Here is a 19,625-nt window from a genome sequence, read left to right as displayed (position 1 = left end):
TGACCCTACCACATGCACTTGCTCATACAATCAAGTGTAAGTTCAGGGAATTTTGTCTACAGATTTCTGCATCTCTGATGTCTAGAATTGTTCCTAGCACACAGTAAGTGCTCAATAAATATTTGTAGAATGAATGATTGAGGCCTAAATATTACTATCTTAGTGAAGCTTTTCTAGTATCCCCAGGCCTGGTTACTTTCTTTTCTATATTCCTAATACTTAATACACTTTTCTACTATAACTTTTATCACATTGTATTTTTATGGAAAACATATTTAAAGCTCTTAAATTTAGCCAGATGGTATAATTCAAAAGTACATTTTTATTTAATAGACTGAAACCTCACATTGTACAGATTTGATTGAATGATCACAGAAATCATAATGCTCTGAGTGTTTTTAAATTGCATTCACATCATGTTCTATGAGTTATTCTACAGAATTAAATCCAAGCTTGAGAAAATCTAAGAAAAAGCAAATTAGAAATAACTTCCAACACAGAGAGAAATCTTATCTCATGCAATGGCATGTTCTGTGTTTTCACATCATGGACACCTTGCTATTTTGCTAGCAAGTAGGAGACTTAAAAATTCTGCCTTTTGAGCATAAATAATCTGCAAAGACAAGTAATCTCAAAAGTCAATTCTAGAGGAGCATACCTGTGCATGTTGGTTTCGAAGAGGGCTTTCTTCATCTGGAGGAAAATATTATTCACCAATTTTTCTTAAATAAAATGCCATTACTTAAGGCCAGGAGGTATTTGCATGTTGTGGAAATCTCACCAGATCCAGAAGAACTAATAAAATCTTCCTATGCCTCTGGGTTAAAGGTAGTGAGGAAGAAACAATCTCAAATACATTTCTGTGCCACCAGTGCAATTTCAGTGTCGGTACCACTGGCCGGCCAATCATATACTTTTTCACTGCTATCATTTTGGGTGTGGTGCATATATTACAGCCATCGATAACTACTGTACCTGCCATTCCCTACTGGAAAATATCTTAAAATATACACATGGGGGAAATGGCTTGTCCTGAGCCAGAAGAGGTGACTGCTAAGTGGAATCTTCTGTCTGTGTTTGAGGTGATAATGATCTAAGGAAGCCCCGAGCTAAGGTGATGTGACAGCTGTGAATGCCTTTGACAGCAGTGATTATCAGCTTCAGCGAATACATTTTTAACCTGAAAAAAGGCATTCATGTGATGAGTAGGTGTTTCTGGGATTGAGTCAAGATTAACATTCATTCCTAGCTAGTGAATTCATGTCTTCTCTGCTATCATAGTTGAGAATTTCTCAAGTCCAAGGCAGTGCAAAAATCCCTGTTCTAGATGAACCATATGTGTTGGAGAAGTGGAGGGATGATGATTTCTGTCAATACAGAATTATTTGTACTCTCTGGCCTAAGTTCTAAGAGAAACATGATTGTGCTATAAGCTAGGGACTCAAAATTAAAATTCGAGTTAATGCCGGGGTTCAGTCTTCCTTGATTGCACCTGTGTGCTGGGACCTCTTGCTGGGGTTTTTTTTTTTTTTTTTTGGCTCCCTGTTCTCATGCTTCCAGCTCTGTGTCCTCTGGGTCCATTTTAGAAATCCAGCTCTCCAAACAGGCAATGTAAACATTTGTTTGTTTGTTTGTTTTTTATTTTTGGTGGATCTAGACCTCAAGAGGGGCCAGAAAGTAGGATCAATTCATCTGATGCCTAACAGTTGGTCATTAATTAACATATCCTTCCTGTATTGCTGGGAGCTTTTTAGTACAGATACTTGCTGATTCCCATTAGTTGCAGATATGTTAGATACACCCTTGATTTAGTATATCTCTTCCTGGAATATCTTGCTTCAGTCATAAAATTCATGTTTTTATGAAAAATTGCAGTGCCTCCTACCTGTTAAAAGATTTCATTATTTTCTTCAGTAGTTATTGATGTGTCTGACCTAAAACCCAGCCTCCTAAAAATATCTTTAAGAACATCTTATCAAATCTAGTAAACATCTCTTTCCTTATCTGATTCATATTCTCTGTGACGTTTGACCTTAGAGACCTCTCCCTCCTTTGTGAGACCTGCTTCTCCTATGGGCCCACTGAAATCACTCCTTCCTGTGATTTGCCCTACTAGGTAAAACCCTTCACAGTCTCTTTTTGCAGGTTTCTCTTTTATCATCAGCCTTTAAAGAGTTTCATCTCAGGTCTTCTCTTTCTCCCTGAATGAGAGCACTCACAGCTGTAATGACCACCTGTTACATAACTTCCTCCAAATAATATGTGTCTCCAAGTCAAACACATCTCATCACATTAAGACTTATATATTCCCTTATTCAACAAATACTTAGTGAACACCCATACTGCATGCTAGTATTGACCACTAGCATGTTCTAGAGGTACTTCTCTATGTCCAAAACACATTATGAGAAACTTTCTTGCAAAAGAACAATTTAATCTGTATGCCTTAGCTTGATAAATGGTATTATTATCTACTTGGCCACCCGAGCCATACACTTGGAATTCATTTTAGATGTCTCTTCCTCCTTCATTACCCACTCTTAACTCCCACCAACGATTGCATCCACATCCAATTAGTCACCAAATCCTGAGTTATACCCTATGAATTTTACAACCCCTTGCCTCTGTCTTAGTTTAGGTCTTCAAAATGAGTCAAAGAGTGATGAAGACCTAAACTGCTTCTTCAGTATATCCACCATACTACTGTCAACATCAGACTTTTTTGTTATGATGCAAGTGTCACCATAAATTTCCCTTCCTACAGCACTTTGTGGTTCCAGGTCACCTTCAGAATTAAGATCAAGCCCCTTAGCTTGGCCATAAGACCTTTCTGCACCTTCATTCTTGCCCCATCTCCTGCCACTGTGTTCTCTGTCCATACTAAACAGCCTGCTGTTTCCCAGAGATGTTATGACCTTTCCTACCTCTGTATGTAGGAATAGTTGCATGAAAAGCCCTTTATCTTCCCTCTATACTGCCATTCCTCTTTTAAATGACAATATAGCCTAATGGATAAGCATGTGAACTTTTGGGCTAAGAAAACCTAATATCCAATCCTGAATGAGTTGCTTCTCTTTGAACTTAATGTTTTCTCATTAGGGTTGTTGTGAGAATCAAATCAAATGATATTTGTTGAATAAATGAATTGATTATATATTCATTGAGTGCCTACTATCTGCCAGGTCCTGTTCTAGGAACTGCAGATAGAGCAGTGAACAAAACTCCTGAAGCCCTTTGTCTACGGGATCTCACATTCTGTCTGGTGCATAGAAAATCAACTATAAAGAAAAAGGTTACTATTATTATTACTCATCCAAGATTTTAGGTGTACTTTTTGGACCTACTTCCAAGTTTCCGTTCTGACTTAGGTGCCCACCTTCGATGGTCCCATCCCACCTATGTTGCACCATTGCTATAGCACTTGTGTTGTAATCATAATTGACAATTATTTTTACCCTTCCTCACCGACAACACTGGGAGTTCCTTGAAGTGAAAGCCTGAGACTTTTCTTTTTTTTTTTTTTTTTACCAGCTCCTAGTATACAAGGAAGCCAGTTTTAAGTTTCAAATGGATGAATGAATGTTTTAGGATATGCCTAACATATTACTTAAAAATTACATTTACCACTAAAGAGCATTTGCTATATAGTCACTGGGTTAAGTGCTTTAAATACGTTATATAATTTAATCTCCATCTCCACAGCAGCACTGTGGAGAAACCAGCATTATTACCCTACTTTATGGATGAGGAAACTAAATGTTAGAGATACAAAGTAACTTGCCAAGGTCATAGAACCTGCATCTGGTGAAGTCAAGCCCAGGACCCAGGCCCCCTCTTTAATGCTGATGCTTGGTGACAGGAGTTATTTTCCAATAGGCAGTTGGAGGTGAAGGGCAATGGTCAGCACATGCTTTGTTTTAGATATGTCAGCACATGCTTTATTTTAGATATGCCCGTGTACATAAGACAAAACCTAAATCCACAGTCATATGTAGAAACACATTTTAGCTTAGTTTTTTTTTTTTTTTTTTCCTTAGGATGACCTGGGTAATTCTCCCTACCCTGCTGGGTAGTGGGGAACCGGAAATAGTCTTAAACTTGCTAGTTCACAGTATTACAGCCTCTTCCATTTTAGACCATCTTTGGATGGATGGCTTCATCTCTTGGGTGACTATTCGGTCTCTATATATCTTTCCTTTCCCCAGCCCCTCTGCAAGATGATGTCTGTAGGAATAGGTGAGTGGGGCTTATAGGAGCACAAGAGGGTTGGGAGAGTAGGGGCCTCCTGGTCTCACGCTGGTTCTTGGGCTTGTAATATCTGAGTCTGCTGAGGAGTCACTGGTCTGATCTCATCCATGGGCATTCTGCTGGTGGTCTATGCTGACCCCTACAGCTGTAGTAGCTCTCTCTCTACAGATGTGGCCCTTGCCCTGTGTAGATTCCTCAGAGCTAGCTATTTCTCCTATTTGGGCTCTGCCTTATATGTTCCCTCCTGTGGACCCACTTAAATATCACTTCACCTCTGCTGTAAAGACACTCCCTCGTGACACCCTCTACCACCACCACCATCACAAACTCAGCCCTCCGATAGCAACATCTGTTCCACTTCCTGATTATCCCCTTATAGGATGGACAGAAACTTCTAGATACCTTCTACATTGCATGCTAGCAAAAGAAGAGTCTGAGAGTGAAATTTAAGCCTAAGCCTACCCTCTCCTTAACCATACTAAGCCACCGATTTTAGTCTTTACCGTGATGAAGCTACATCTTGCTTGGTGTTGGGGAGACCCTCTTTATGGCAGTGGTTTCCTAGAGTATCAAATGGGAAATGATGCAAAAGGAAGTCCCTTAGGTTTGGGCTTTGCCTTCAGCCTATCCAATGTCTCCCTTCTGGGATTTGAGCCTGGAGACCTGAAGCTGGGAGGCCCTTCCTTATTCTGCCTTCATCCATTCTTTCTACCCTCACTTGGGGCTGGAAGGAGTGAGTTCTTCCCTCATCCTTCCGGAATTTTCTGTACTTTCCCTATATCATACCATTCTGCTTCCCAAAGTGGAATTTGCCCTCCCTTTTCCCTGGGGCTTAGCTGGAAAATGGCTGCCAGGTAACCTGATTTATGAGGAGAGGAACGAAAACACATCTGTTTAATATTTTCAAATTATTACCCCTGTTACCCCTGCATCTCAGAGGGTAATCACTGGTCTCTGGAGTTCTGTGGGTCCCTTTATAGTAGTGTGGCTCAGAACAGTCTTAGAGGAAGATTTACAGGGCCCTTGGGGCCCTTCACCTGACTCACAGCCCCTCCCTTTTTAGACCATCAGCCCAAATTCTTGGCCATCATCCCATCCCTTCCTTCATGAGCAGACTAGAAACAAAGTGGGTGTGTTCTCTCCACAAAATTAGTTGGTATGATCAATGAACTATGCATTCAAATTCTGACAAGTTTAGTCCCCACAATGACACAAATTATGTTTTACATACTACTTAAATATGGGATCATGGAAAAGTGATCTGTACTGAAGAACCCAGATTGAGAACATACTCTGAGGACATTAAATATTTGATTTGTAGACTGTGCCTTTCAATTTCAGACTGTCCCCCCAAAAAGGGGAAGTTTTGTGAAAGGGAGCAAATTAGTAAGGAAATTGACAGCAGCAGGTCAAGTAACAGAAACAGTAAGAGGAAGCATAGGTCTTTGCAAGAATGACTACACTCTCATGCTCCTTTAGCTCACAGTGCAATGTGAAGCTTGGTGTGTATCTTTGGTATTTAGATATTCATCTGTGTACCTTGTAAGTCTTAGGTCAGAATTGGATCTGATTGTATAAGAAAAAAATCTTATGTAAAGTAAGATGTGGATGAAGGAATCAACTTGTGCACTGTGGACTAACTGGAGAAGCAAAAGATAAAATTAAAATAATAGCCTAAGAGGAAAGTATAAAATAGGAAGGAAAAAAAGTAGGGCCCCTTGTTTGAGATTATCATTACCATCTGGGTTGTAAAACATTTGATTCTAATTCCAGAAACTTGATACCAGAAATAACTTATTACCAGGGACATATGCTGAAGAATTGTCAGGAATGACAAAGTGTTTACTTGTTTTTAATATCTGTATCACAAAATGATAAAGCTGATAAACCATACAGTGACGTGAAGGAGTGAATCATAGCTTAACACTTTATGACACATATATTTATGCTGTATCTTTTACACCCCAATTCTTCCCTTTTCACCCTATAAAAGGTCAGAGACCACTGCTGATAAGCAAAGAATCCTTCAAAATCTCTCCTGGCTGGGCGTGGTGGCTTATGCCTGTAATCTTAGCACTTTGGGAGGCCAAGGCAGGTGGACTGCCTGAGCTCAGGAGTTCAAGACCAGCCTGAGCAACTCGGTGAAACCCTGTCTCTACTAAAATACAAAAATTAGCTGGGCGTGGAGGCGTGCGCCTGTTATCCCAGCTACTCGGGAGGCTGAGGCAGGAGAATTACTAGAACCCAGGAGGCAGAGGTTGCAGTAGCTGAGATTGCGCCACTGCACTCCAGCCTGGGTGACAGTGCGAGACTCCGCCTCTAAAAAAAAAATAATAAAAAAATCTCTCCTCTCTGGAGGACAGTACTGAACACGTGCAGGGTCTTTTGAGTTTATAATCTAATCCGTAGACTGCACCGTGCTAGCAATTCTGTTCACAGTTATCTTTTCACAACAGTCATCTTGGAAGTACTCGACTCTTACCTTGATTTATAATATTTATTGAGCTCATATTACAGATCATTACTGTCCAGTCACATTGATAAAAGCATGTCACTTGGAAGCTTCAGTTCACCACTCCTAGCTGTGTGACCTTAAGCAATTTACTTAATCTTACTAGTTTACTCATCTTTAAAATGGGAATAATAATAGTATCTGTCACATAGCCAATATATTTGAAAGCTGCATTAGAAGGATATAGAACAGCTTGAATGTTAAGCACTTTCAAATACTAAGTGAGGTGATCACTTGTGTAATTCAAATGGAAATAGAATAAATGGCAACGAATTAATGATCTGTATCAGAAGGCAGCATAAAGAATTTTAATTGGAGGGTTTTGGGTAACTGGTAAAATGGTGGTTATCTTTTTTTAAAAGAAAAACCCTCTTTGGGGATTCCTTTGTACAGATGATCTCTTAATTTGCCATCTTTAATCCTCACATTATTAAAGGCTACATTGATTAGAAGGAAATACAGCTTCCTTGTAGGTTTTTAGCTTTTTGGCTTGTTTTGGGGAGATGGTTGCTGCTGTTTGGAGAAAGGGAGAAAGGCAGAAATTTTAACTTCTTAGTCTGATACCTTTTCTACAAGCTGGCCACCAGGTCCTTTTTAGGTTTTTCTGAAACCTGACCAAGTTTAATTGTCATGGCATGAAAACTTGGTATTGAAGGAGTTAAAGGGTCTCCCACACCCCTTTGCCTGAATCGTTCTTTTGTGTACACAGCTGCAGTCGGAGCACGGGTCGGAAAGGAAATGGTTAGAGGAAGAGCTGGTTTTCAGACAAGGCGAGTCTGCGAGGGGGGCTGCAGGGTGGCCTGGGGTTTTACATGCCAGATGTAGGCCTGCCCCGGTGCCTGCCTGGAGCTGCTGGCGTGGTCACGCCGCGGCCCTGTGCGAATTGAGGCGAGGTGATGAGTTAGCGGGTTGCCATGGCGACATGCCGGCCACGTGACCAGGGTGCTGCTGCCGGCGCTCTGACGTCAGCTGCCAGAGGGCGGGGCCGCAGGAGGGCGGGGCGCGAGCGGGAGCTAGGAGAAGGCAGTGAGCGAGCAGGCGGCAGGCACGGTCCGTGCGGAGCAGGCGAGCGAGCGGGAAGACGCAGCCACCTTCCTCACCAGCCAGCCCACAGCGGTTTGTTCCCCTTCTCGGGAGTGCGCCAATGCCTGGGCCGACCCAAACCCTGTCCCCAAATGGCGAGAACAACAACGACATCATCCAGGATAATAACGGGACCATCATTCCTTTCCGGAAGCACACAGTGCGCGGGGAGCGTTCCTACAGGTAATGGGGCTGGCACGAGAGCAGCGCCGGGGACCGCCGTGAGGGCGCGCGGAAATCCAGCCCGTTATATAATGGAGCAGACACTGCCTGCGACCCCTACTGCAGGCATGCATTTGTGAAGGCGGTTGTGATTATTTGGTATCTGTTTCCATGTGTCATGTTGGGTTTGCATTGAGGCTCCGCGACTGCAGATGGAAAGCATTTTGTGAATAGGTTTGCTGCCTTCGAGGGGTCTCCCTCCATCTCTTTCCTTCCACACTGATAAAAATGCATGCTGTTTTCCCCCGCTGTCCAAAGGGAGACAGGCAGTAGCACTTCCTTTCCTCCTTCCCTTTTAGATTTTAAAGGAGCCATTAGGTAGCTGTGCCAAAAGGCAGAAAACGGCAGGATGGGGAGAAAAACGTTTGCGCTTAACCTGGAGAATGTGCAGGAAAGATGGAATCCTCTAGATTAAGCTGCAGTCTGTGATGTTAAACCGCCAGATTGATGGAGCTTTGTAAGAATTCTGCTCGCTGATTGGTGCAGGGATTGACAGCAGAGGTCATAGTGTCAGACATTCACCAAAATTTTCTCCATAGAACCCTAGGTTTATTAGAAAGAGACTGGACTGCAAAGGACTTGAAAAAACTGGGCGCTGTTATGCATTTTCTAAGGAGTTTATGGCCACCGCTTGGGTGGGGGAGCCTTTCTTTCTTATTTACAGTAGGAAGGTGATTCCTGGTCTTTTGCTGAGGTCTGTTTTGAGGATGGGACTGATCTTGGTCATTGTATTGTGAACCTTTTGATTAATGAGTTGGCCTGTACGGTTGGCATCATTTTTACATTAACATATCTGGCAATATGTTCCAGTAGATAAGCTCATTAAAATTGTTTGCATTGTTTGATAAGGATAACAATGTAATGGAGAATGCAGCTAGAGTCTTATGCAGCTCAAGGCCAGACTTGAAGGGAGACTGATAGCTTCGGTCATATTTCCTCTGAAGTTCTTTTGTACTGGGGTAGTTATTTTTAAATGTTACCTTGATAAACGCTAACAATGCTTTTGCTTTGAGGCAGAGCACACATACCTCTAAAGCGCATCCTCTCAGCTAATGAGCAACAGGAAATAACTCTTTTTTTCCTTTTTAGAGCCGTCATCTAAACATTCAGATGGTATTATGGGTAGAATATTGTGTGTGTAAATGTTGCATATCACAAAATAGGACCAGAAAGTACCCTACTTCCTTTCTCTTTGGCCAAAGAAATGCACTATTTGTTGACTCAAAAAAAAAAATTATAAGCAACCTTTGCCCTGTCATCTCTGGCAGTTACATAAATACTTGGAGTTAATTTTGGCTGTGCCCATGAGGTCACCAAAATCTCATGCCTTATGGTTCCAACTAATGTGTTGATATGGCATTCTTACAGATTTCAAGTGCTTATTATTCTCTTAATGTAAATCAAAATTGGTCCACAACTTCTGGGGCTCTCGTTTCAGAGACCCTGTGATTGGAAATTTGGGCCTCTTCTCTTCTTACTCCTCCACCTTTTTCCTCTGTGACCATCCCAAAGCCTAAAAATAGAATCTAAAACCAAAAAACTTGAAGTGATTTTAAATCTCACTAGTTTGAACTTTTTTTATAGAAAATAAATTTGAAGCCTTCATTTTCTAAATGATTTAATCCCTGCTGTGTAGGTAGCAGTTGCTTTTAAGACAGAATTCGAATTTTACCCCATGGGCCAAAGGAAGTTGCCTGGTTGGGTTTTATTACTCATGTAAACTAACTTGAAATGGCAATGGAAAATCATTTGACAGAAAGGTTAAATGTTATGTTTTGGTGACAGATTATTGCTTTAAAATGAAATTTTATTTACCTCTTTAATTCAACCCAAGCTATTATTTGCATTTCCTAAATTATTTCCAGTTTGCTTTCTGAGTCCCTATAATGGCATTCAAAATTATGTAAAAAACAAAACTGAATTTTAATAAAGATCTTACTGAACAAATTCTTACGTCCCTAAGAGCATCACTGCATTTGTATTTGATATAATAGGATTACTGGATGATATAGTGAGAGGTGTCATAGGCTAAATGAAGAAGGAAGCCTCTCAAATTGCATTTGTCTTGTGTTATACAAAGAGTGCACATGGAGACAGACACATTGGATGTTTTCCTTCGTCTGTTTTTCTTTCAAAGTGGATGTCCAGTGTAATAATTACCACTTATTTTTTTGGAGGGGCATAGGAAAAGGAAAAATGTGACACATTTTTCTATCCAGGAAGCATTCCATCATTATTTTGGCATCCCAAGACTGGAATAATATAGCCATTTAACTGCTGAGGAAACTTGGAAGGCAATTTGAAAGCTAGAGTAGAGATTTAACCAAATAAAAGTTTTGCCTTGGCTGTAAGTTTGGTATAGCCCTCAACAATGAAGATGTGCCTGGAAGTTCTGGGTGGAGTCCCTCATGGTGGGGTTGGGTTGAGTGAGCCCAGTTCCCTGGCAAGATCAGAGGGAATTCTCTAACTGGATCCTTTGTTGACTTCTAGGTAGGCGCCCCACAGGTCTTTATCTTAGGCTTTTTTTTCTTTTCTTTTTTCTTTTCTTTCTTTTTTTTTTTTTTTTTGAGACATAATTTTGCTCTTGTTGCCCAGGCTGGCGTGCAATGGCGCAATCTCTGCTCACTGCAACCTCTGCCTCCCGGGTTGAAGAGATTCTCCTGCCTCAGCCTCACGAGTAGCTGGGATTACAGGCATGTGCCACCACGCCCAGCTAATTTTGTATTTTTAGTAGAGATGGGGTTTCACCATGTTGGTCAGGCTGGTCTGTAACTCCTGGCCTCAAGTGATCCACCCGCCTTGGCCTCCCAAAGTGCTGGAATTACAGGCATGCGCCACTGCACCCAGCCTTAGGCTTTATTTTCTACCTTTGCCTGTTATATATAAAAATATCTAGCCCCCTTTCTTAGAGAGATATTGTGAGGCTAAACTCAATATTTAAAACAAATAATTTCCTAAAAGAGCTATGTAACATAAGAATACCGTTGTTACTGAAAAAGGGCTCTTGCAGGGGCTTTTGGAAAAGAACATGTCTCACTTTGCTGGCAGCACAGGTGAGAAGAGGAGAGAACTCCTAGAGGATAGGGTGGCTCTCCTGAGCATTGTTAGTGGGCAAGCAGTCACTCTTTGGAGAAGGAGACATTACTGTTATAGCATTTGCACCATATTGTTCATAAGTAAGTCAAATTTGGTTCCTGACCCACATCTCTTTAACCCAGGTATCTGATAGTGTAAACAAAGCCCATTTTCACAGCATGGAACAGAGTGGGCGGCAGCTCATTATTGAAACTAGCGTGCACCTTGATTAGAAAAGCAAGTTTCCTTTAGAAAATTACCCCTGGTAATTCCGATTGAAAAGAGTAAGTACAAAAATGGCTTAGCAGACTCATAGAGACATGTTTTCACTCCTATGTGATCTCCTTCTCAGCCTTAGCTTCCTCACTGTGTTTATGAATGCTAGAAATCTATGTATTTTAAGAGCTGCTTAAAAAATAAATGTGGTGTGGGCCATCCGAGGTGACACTGTTTAATTCACAGAGCGAATGAGTCGTGCTCTGGATCTCCCTGGAGAGGATACTCCCCATAGCTCTGTTTCATGCAGATGCTAGTCGGAAATGAGATTTATTAACTGGCTTTCTGCCCACTGCATCTTTGTTTGTATACTCCAGGCTTTTAAGAATGAATGTATAAGTCTAGAGGACTATTTCTACATGGGTGTTTTGAGCATGTGACTACAGTAGCACATGTTTCTGAATACTTAAAAAAAAAATTACTTGGCCCCAGGAAATGGATTGCAAAGAAAAGCAAAACTAAAATTTAAGCCTAAAGCATTGGCCATAACATCCAGCTTTGCCAGTTTTAAAAAACATACTGTTGTTAAGGAAAACAAAGAGAAATATCGTAATACCGTGCATGCGTGTGTGTGTTTTTGTGCACGTGTGTGTATAAAAGAGTTGTGAAAGTGTGTTCCATTCGGTAGAGGCTATTGTAACATGGCTCACTTTTGTCAGAACATAGACTTCACATCACATTCCCCAAAACAGCAGTTATAGATTGCAAAAGTCTACGTTCATGTCTTTATTATGTATTTGTTAGTATCATCTAGGTTTAATACTGTCAAAGGAGGTTTTCCAAAAATAAAGATTTTTGTCCTTACTACTTTTCGTAGTGTTTCTAAAAATCAGAAGATTACTTGATGCTTTAGTACGTGCCCAACTCTGGAACTTCTTTTATGGATTTTCAGAGCTTCTGTTAATGGGATGGTCTTCCGGCTTCTCTTGCTTTGGGGAGAGGCTCACGCCTGCTCTGTAGTTGGTGTCTGTTGACAGTGCATTATCTTAGAGCAGTGCTGTGAGATTGTCCTCTGGAATTCAGAAGGTTGATTTCCTTATGCAGCATCTTTTCTTTATTTATAGGGACCTCTTGAAGCTGCAGTGAATAATTCTAAGATTAATTGGAAGGGGAAATTTGGGACTAATGTAAATATTCTGTTTGGTTTAGAGAATTAATTAATTGTACAAATATTTGAAAGTCTGCTCTGGCCAAGGTCTCTGCTAGATGCCCCTTGAAGGATCTTGAGTCCTAGTAAAGTCCGATGGAAAACCGCTCATTTTGTAAAAGACTTACAGTGTTGTCGGTATTTTGCTTAGTCTGATAGCGAAAGTGGTTTGCATTTCCTGAACCCCCAGTGACCCAAAGGGGGAAAAAAAGGTTTCTCTGAAGTCCAGTATGCTGTAGGAAGCTAAAAGACACTGTGAGAAACCAGAAATTTTGCTGAAAAGAATGTAGGCTTTAGGATCAGGCAGAATTTTCATTGGCCTGGCCAGGTGTGTTGGGCAGTGGTAGAAAATAAAAGCATTGAAAAGCAGGTAGGGTAGTTGGAACTTGGAAGTAAGAAGCTACTGAAAGTTTATTGACTGAAGATAGTGTAATGAAAACAGATGCCTACTGCAGTGGATCTTCAGTTTTGAAATGAGAGCTGAAAGGAAAACGGGGTCCACCAATGCCCCACTGTGTGGGTCTAGAATCACTAGAAAATACTTAATGCCATGCCAGAGCTTGAGCCCCCTAATGTGCAGACATCAGGACAAGGTAGATGTTCTCTGGCTCAGGATGTCTTTCCTTGAGTAGAAGCAATGAATGCAGCTTTGTTCCATAATGAGACTGGTACTTAGCTCAGACAGTGGCTTTTATATTTGCAGATGCCCACTTCATAGCTATCAGTCTAACTTTTAGGAGTGGCAAGGGTGGAGAGCTGCCACTATTCTTATCTTCCCAAACAATGAACCAGGTTTCTGGTTCATTATGAAGCATCTTCCCTTGGCATTTAATGCTGTAAAAAGTACAGATGTGGCTGATGAAACTGCTCAGAACACTCCCTGTGACTTTGGGGCCAATTCCTCTGACAGTTAGAAGGTTATCACCTTGGTGGCAGACTCCAGAGTGGATGGAATTTACCCTAAATAGTGTGTGTGTGTTTACTTCTTATTTTAGTCTATTTCACTTTAAAGGACAAATTGATTTTCTTCTCTCCTGTGAGAAGTATCTTTTTTTCTACAGTGAATTAAGTTAGAATATATATCTAAGAACAGTTTTATTCTTCCTGACTTCGGGCCATCTTTCAGCCATCTGCCTCTGTAATAGTTCATTGAGTATGTCAAACTTAGCCAATATCTGAAGCACTATTCCAACAGCCCTTTTTCTTTCTAACACTCCACACACATCCCATTGGTATCATACAAATCTTGTTTCTTAGCTCATTTTAAAATTCTGATTGTTTATCTTAGTGTTTCTGGCCCTTGGTCTTTATTATTAGATTGAGAGAATTCTCTCAAAGTGGAAACCTACAATTCACGTAGGCAAGAAATTATGCAACATTTGCCTTATAGCATAAATCAAAGAAATTTCTCCTAAATATGTTTTTATAAAATGCCTCCCCAAAGATGATCATTTACTTTAATGAAAATAAATCATTAGCAAGATAAAGACTGAACAGAGTTTTATAGGCCACCAATAAATAATTTCTTAGTAGGTTACTTAAAAAAAAAAAAAACACTGTGTTTTCAGTGTCAGATCTCCCCAAGTGAATTAAGATTTTACTCACTTGAACCAGGACAGAGTTTCTTAAAGAATTACTGTCTTTTCTAAAGGAGCAGAAGTTTGTGATGAATACATGAAGCGATCAAGTTGACAGTTTTGAGTGATGGTGTCCTCTAATGCTTATCTAGTTAAGAAAATATGGCAAAAACTCAAACTTTCTGTGACTTCTAGGCCTCTCTTGGTTCCAGCAGGTAAAATGACCATTCTGGAAGAATCTGATTTTAGTAATGACTTTGGAACAGAAAGACAACATGGCAAGAGGTTTAATTGGCTTATAGTTCTGCAGGCTGTATAGGAACCTGGCACCAGCATCTGCTCAGCTTCTGGGGAGGCCTCAGGGAACTTTCACTCATGGTGGAAGGCGAAGTGGAAGCAGGCATGTCTCATGGCCAGAGCAGAAGCAAGAGAGAGGGAATGGAGGGGGAGGTGCCACACACTTTTAAGCAACCAGCTCATGTGAGAAGTCACTCAGTGTCATGAGGACAGCATGCAGCTATGAGGGACCCGACCCCATGACCCAAACACCTCCTGCCAGGCCCCACCTCCAACACTGGGGATTTTAATTCAACACAAGATTTAGAGGGGACAACATCCAAACTATATCATATATTTATATAGTATTAACATATATACTATATATATGTGTGTGTATTTATACGTACGTACACTATAGAAAGTATATATACACATACATATATACTTTTAGAAAGTATAATTATATATGTGTTACATATAGTATTAACACATATACTACATATACATATACTATATTCACACATATATAGTAGTAACATATATGTATTATATACGTGTATGTATACTACATACACGTAGTATATATAGTATTAGCACATATACTATATGTGTATATGTGTGTATAGTATATGTATTAATACTATATATACACTATACACTATACTATGTGTATATACTATTATATATAGTGTATATATAGTATATGTGTTAATACTATAACACAATAATGGTGAGAACTGGGCATATATAGTATGTGTTAATACTATATATAACACATATATGTATATATAATTATACTTTCTAAAATTATACTTCCTAAAGGCATTTTGGCTATCCATAAAAACTTACACAGCAGAAAATACAAATTTTTATAGAAATTCAAATTTTAATTGTGCGCAGAATTGATCCTGAAGCTTATGCCCAATGTTTGTTGTTGCATATGACTGAAAAGATGGTGCCGTTGATGTGAGACACCCTTTAGATTTCTGAGATCCTATTTCATTTTTCGTAGAAGTAACACTTGTTTTTGTTTTGTTTTGCTTTAAAGACATTAATTTTTTGTTCTTTATTTAGTGTCAGCCTACCCTGGCAAAGCCCTGGGAGGTAATTTGTCAAAAACGCCAGGTAATTTGTCAAAAAACATCTCTGGGAGGCTTTCTTATGTTCACAGCTATACTTTGATTATAAACAGTGGTATCCCTCATTGAAGGGCCCTCTGTGATTCCCTGCGAGGTCTTCATTTGGTGCCGTGCAAATCAGGAGAAAGTGAAGCTAAGTGAGCTCCTTCCCCCACTCCCTCATGCCATCTACTTCCTTTTTATCATTTTGGAATGCCAGAAAGTGTTTTCAGGTTCTAATAATGTCATTTTTAAAATCCTCACTCTTGGGTTTTACACAATTATTGTTACATTAAAGTTTAAGCCAAAAATCCTTCTTTCAGCAGACTTACTGAGTTCCTTTAATGTGCCAACCTTCCTCCATGCTGGGCCCTTGGAAATACAAAGATAAATATTGCACAGCCCTCCCTTGATGAGAGCCTCCAGGGGCCTGGACAGTGGGTGAGAGTAAGTGGTGGGAGGGATGTGAGATGGAGAGGTTCCCACACCTGACCCCAGTGTATACACAGGGTGTGTGTTTTGTTTTTTGCTGAGGTGTGGCTGTCATTGGTTCAGAAGTCTTCCTGATACTTGTCTGAATAAAAGTAATTTTGTGATTATTGTGTTGATACGTGGGAAGGGCAAAATTATCACTCCTATAATTTTCAAAAGCTTTCAGAAATGGAGCGTGTAGGTAAAAATGTGTGTGTACCCTACTATGACCTCTATATTTGTCTTACGAATATAGCCTTGAGGCACAAGCTTGGGCATTGTTGAGTGATTTTTGTGGCAGGAAGTTCATTTCTGCTTTTCAGAAAGTCGAGGAAAAGTAAAAGGTTTATTTATCTGTTTTGCTCCTCCAATTTTTATATTTGTATTGGTCATCACTAGGTTAAAAATATTTCAGTATGCTATTACATAAAAAGTGAAAATGAGATCATATATTCATACTTTATTCATAGAGAAACTGAAAGGATATAAACTAATAATGGTAAGAACTGGGAAGATTAATCACTGTGTACCTTTTTATGTTTTTTTTTCTAAACTGAAACTAAATGCATTACCTCATCAATCAGTGTTGTTTCAATTAACCCTTTAATAGCATAGGTTTTTAAAATTAAATAAGTTTCAGTTTGAACTTAATGAGGTTTACATGTTGAAATATGTTAGGAAACATCTCATAGATACTCATGGACTTACCGAAGTCACATGGATGACAGTAAAGATTTGCCTAATGCAAGTACCATTCTTACATTAAACATCAGTAGTCACAAATGAAATGTGCTCCTATAGCATCTGCCTCATTTAGCCCTTTGAGGTTTCACACATAGCAATCCATAGTGGAGATTTTGTTTCATTTTCCCCAGAGTACATTGAAGCTGCCTGTGTGTTTTGTGATGCGTCCAGCCTGTTTAGTATGCTCTGTGAATCTTACACTAACTGCAAAATAATACTCTGTGAGGATTATTTTAAAATATCCTCTTTGCATTTTTGTTTTCTTCTCATTTATCAAGCTCCTGCCATTTATCAAGTACAGCAAGGGGCCCTAAAACTGAGATTGCAGGTAATTGCCAATTTTTTGGCCACTCTGAGTGCAGTCCTCTGTCCTCCTCCAACTCAGCATAACCTCCCACCTTAGGGAACTTAATTGGGCAATATTTGGCCTTCATGTGACCCCTGTGTGTGATGACGGCCAGGAAACAAGCCATCTGCATTCACCATGCATTTCTGTTTCAGCCCCCTCACCCAGGAGTCTGGGTGAAGACTGAGAGAACCCCCAGGGAGACTGACCAATTAAGAAAAAACAAAGAAGAACAAAGCTTTGAATATATTATCCTCAGTATAGGGACCTGCTCACTGTCAGCAACTCTGAAATAAAAAAGGTTGTGGAACTTACGAGCTGAATGTCTCTGCTAGAAAAGGAGGAAGCAGAAGACAGGATCATTGGGAGATGGAGTGTGATGGGAAGTGAGTGCAGCATGGAGGAGGGTGAGGGTTTCTTGGGGTGAACATGCCAGCCTCTAGAGAGAGTTTAGTTCTCTGCCTCCCTACCCCCACCCCATCTCGCTCCCTCTCTTTTCAAGGGCAGAGTAAACCTTCCCTTCAACACTTGTTCTCCAAGGACAGAAGAAATGAAGAGCTCTGTGTTAGCCTAGGCAGGGGTCTGGCAGCAGAAGGGAAACAGGACCAACAAGTCTCTCCCAAGTCCCGTAATGGGGCCTGGAATACACAGTAAATTGTTAAGTTTGAGTTTGGGAAGCCAATTTGGGAAGCCAAATTGATAAGTTTGGGTTTGGGAAGCCAATTTCTTTCCTCCTGAAATTTTTGACAGGCAGATAGCATTGTCATAACAATGACTTTAAGATGTCAGCGTGTACCTATTTCCAGCCTGTATGATAAGTATGTCATGGCTACCTCTACTCCAGTTCAAAATTTGGTCTGTACCGAAAAGGGAACCTGGATTGTCCCCTACCTCCTTTCCTAACCTCCAGGAGGACCAGTTGGGGTCCTCAAAGTGCACAGCCAGGAAGTTGCTTGAAGAGGCAGTGAGGTATAGTGGGCAAAGTTTGGCTCTGGTGTGAGACTTTTATTTTCTGTCCCAGCTCCATCCCTTTCTAGGGCAAAATTTTTTTTAGCCTCTCTAAGCCTCATTTTCTTACTGTGCATATGGAAATAATAGTAGCACCAACTTCCCAGGGTTCTTATGCAGATTAAATATGTTACAGAACATAAGGTGTGCCAAACGGTGTCTGGTGCAAAGTAAATACCTCAAAGAATGTTAGCTAGTATTATTGCTTGCAGCTTAAATCTACTCTTTTACCCTGTATTGATAAAAATCTATAATCTTTTTGTTCTAAGTACCCTGTGCAATACTTTGCACATAGCAGATGTTCATTAAAAGTTCAAATTGAACCTGGAAAAAAGTCAAACAAATTATACTATAGTCTTTTTTCCCCCTCATCTACCTTATTAAGAATTTATGTACAATAAACTGCAGCCATTTAAAGTGTCTGAGTCAGAGTTTTGGCAGTGTGTCCACCCTGAAGCCATCACCACAGGCAAGATGCAGAACATTTCCATCACCCCCAAAAGACTCCTTGTACCCTTTGCAGTCCAAATCTTCTCTGCCCAAAGCCCCAGGAGCCAGTGATCTGCTTTCTGTCACCACAGATTAGATTACATTTTATATAAATGGGATCACAGAGAATGCACTCATTAGTGTCTGACTACTTTGACTCAGCACAATGATTTTAAGATTCATCCATATGGGGTGTCTCAGCAGTTCATCACTCTTGATTGCTGAGTAGTATTTCATTGTATGGCTATACCATGTTTTGTTTATCTGCTCACCAGTTGATGAACATTTATGTTGTTTCCAGTTTTTAGGAATTATGAAGAAAGTTTCTATGAATATTGTTATACAAGTCTTTGTGGAGGCGTTTTCATTTCTCTGGGGAAAATACTTGGGAGTGGAGTGATTGGGTCATATGGCTGGTGTTTAACTTTTTAAGAAACTGTTTGGCAAACAGTTGTCCAAAATGGTTGTACCATTTTTACATTCCTAGCAGCACAGTATGAGAGTTCTGATTGTTTCACATCCTTGGCAACACTTACTATCAGTCTCTTAAATTTTGGCCATCCTTATGGATGTAGAATGGTATCTCATTGAGATTTTAATTTCTATTTTCATGATGACTAATGATGGGTATCTTTTCATGTGCTTATTGGCCATTTGTGTGTCTTCTGTAGTAAAATGTTCAAATCTTTTTCCATTTAAAAAAATAGGTTGTCTTTTTAAATAGAATTATAAACATATATTCTGGATAATAATATAGTCTTCAATTGTATTTTAATATGTACAGGTCTTATATTCTTAACTTGAATATAAAGTCCCCCCCAACACACACACACAAAGACCTAGTCTTTGTTCACAATGACTTTTACAGCAATTAGGTACATGGTCCATCCTCAGTAAGTACATATTAAATGAGTCTATTTAGGCCGGGCACTGTGGCTCACGCCTGTAATCCCAGCACTTTGGGAGGCCGAGGTGGGTGGATCACTTGAGGTCAGAAGTTTGAGACCAGCCTGGCCAACATGGTGAAACC

At 40.2% G+C, this 19,625-nt stretch overlaps 1 protein-coding gene across 3 annotated transcripts in view; it reads left to right on the top strand.

Moving 5' to 3' along the window:
* The window catches only part of MAPRE2 (microtubule associated protein RP/EB family member 2), a 169,454-nt gene that overhangs the window by 58,623 nt on the left and 91,206 nt on the right, over positions 1-19,625 (top strand). Inside the window, exon 1 of one of the 3 annotated variants that reach the window (XM_032152521.2) lies at positions 7,763-8,026. The exons of 1 other annotated variant lie outside the window; for it this stretch is intronic. In XM_032152521.2, the coding sequence (XP_032008412.1) occupies positions 7,905-8,026 (122 nt within the window). In that variant the 5' untranslated portion in view covers positions 7,763-7,904. Of the gene's footprint in view, positions 1-7,762; positions 8,027-19,625 lie in introns of those variants that run through there. One more of the 3 variants, XM_032152523.2, reaches the window with a different exon arrangement.

The sequence above is a fragment of the Hylobates moloch genome, unplaced genomic scaffold (assembly GCF_009828535.3).
Source record: "Hylobates moloch isolate HMO894 unplaced genomic scaffold, HMol_V3 SCAFFOLD_5, whole genome shotgun sequence".
Taxonomy (NCBI): domain Eukaryota; kingdom Metazoa; phylum Chordata; class Mammalia; order Primates; family Hylobatidae; genus Hylobates; species Hylobates moloch.
The sequence above is the reverse complement of the archived record's forward strand: the minus strand, read 5'-3'. Positions and strand labels throughout refer to the sequence as shown.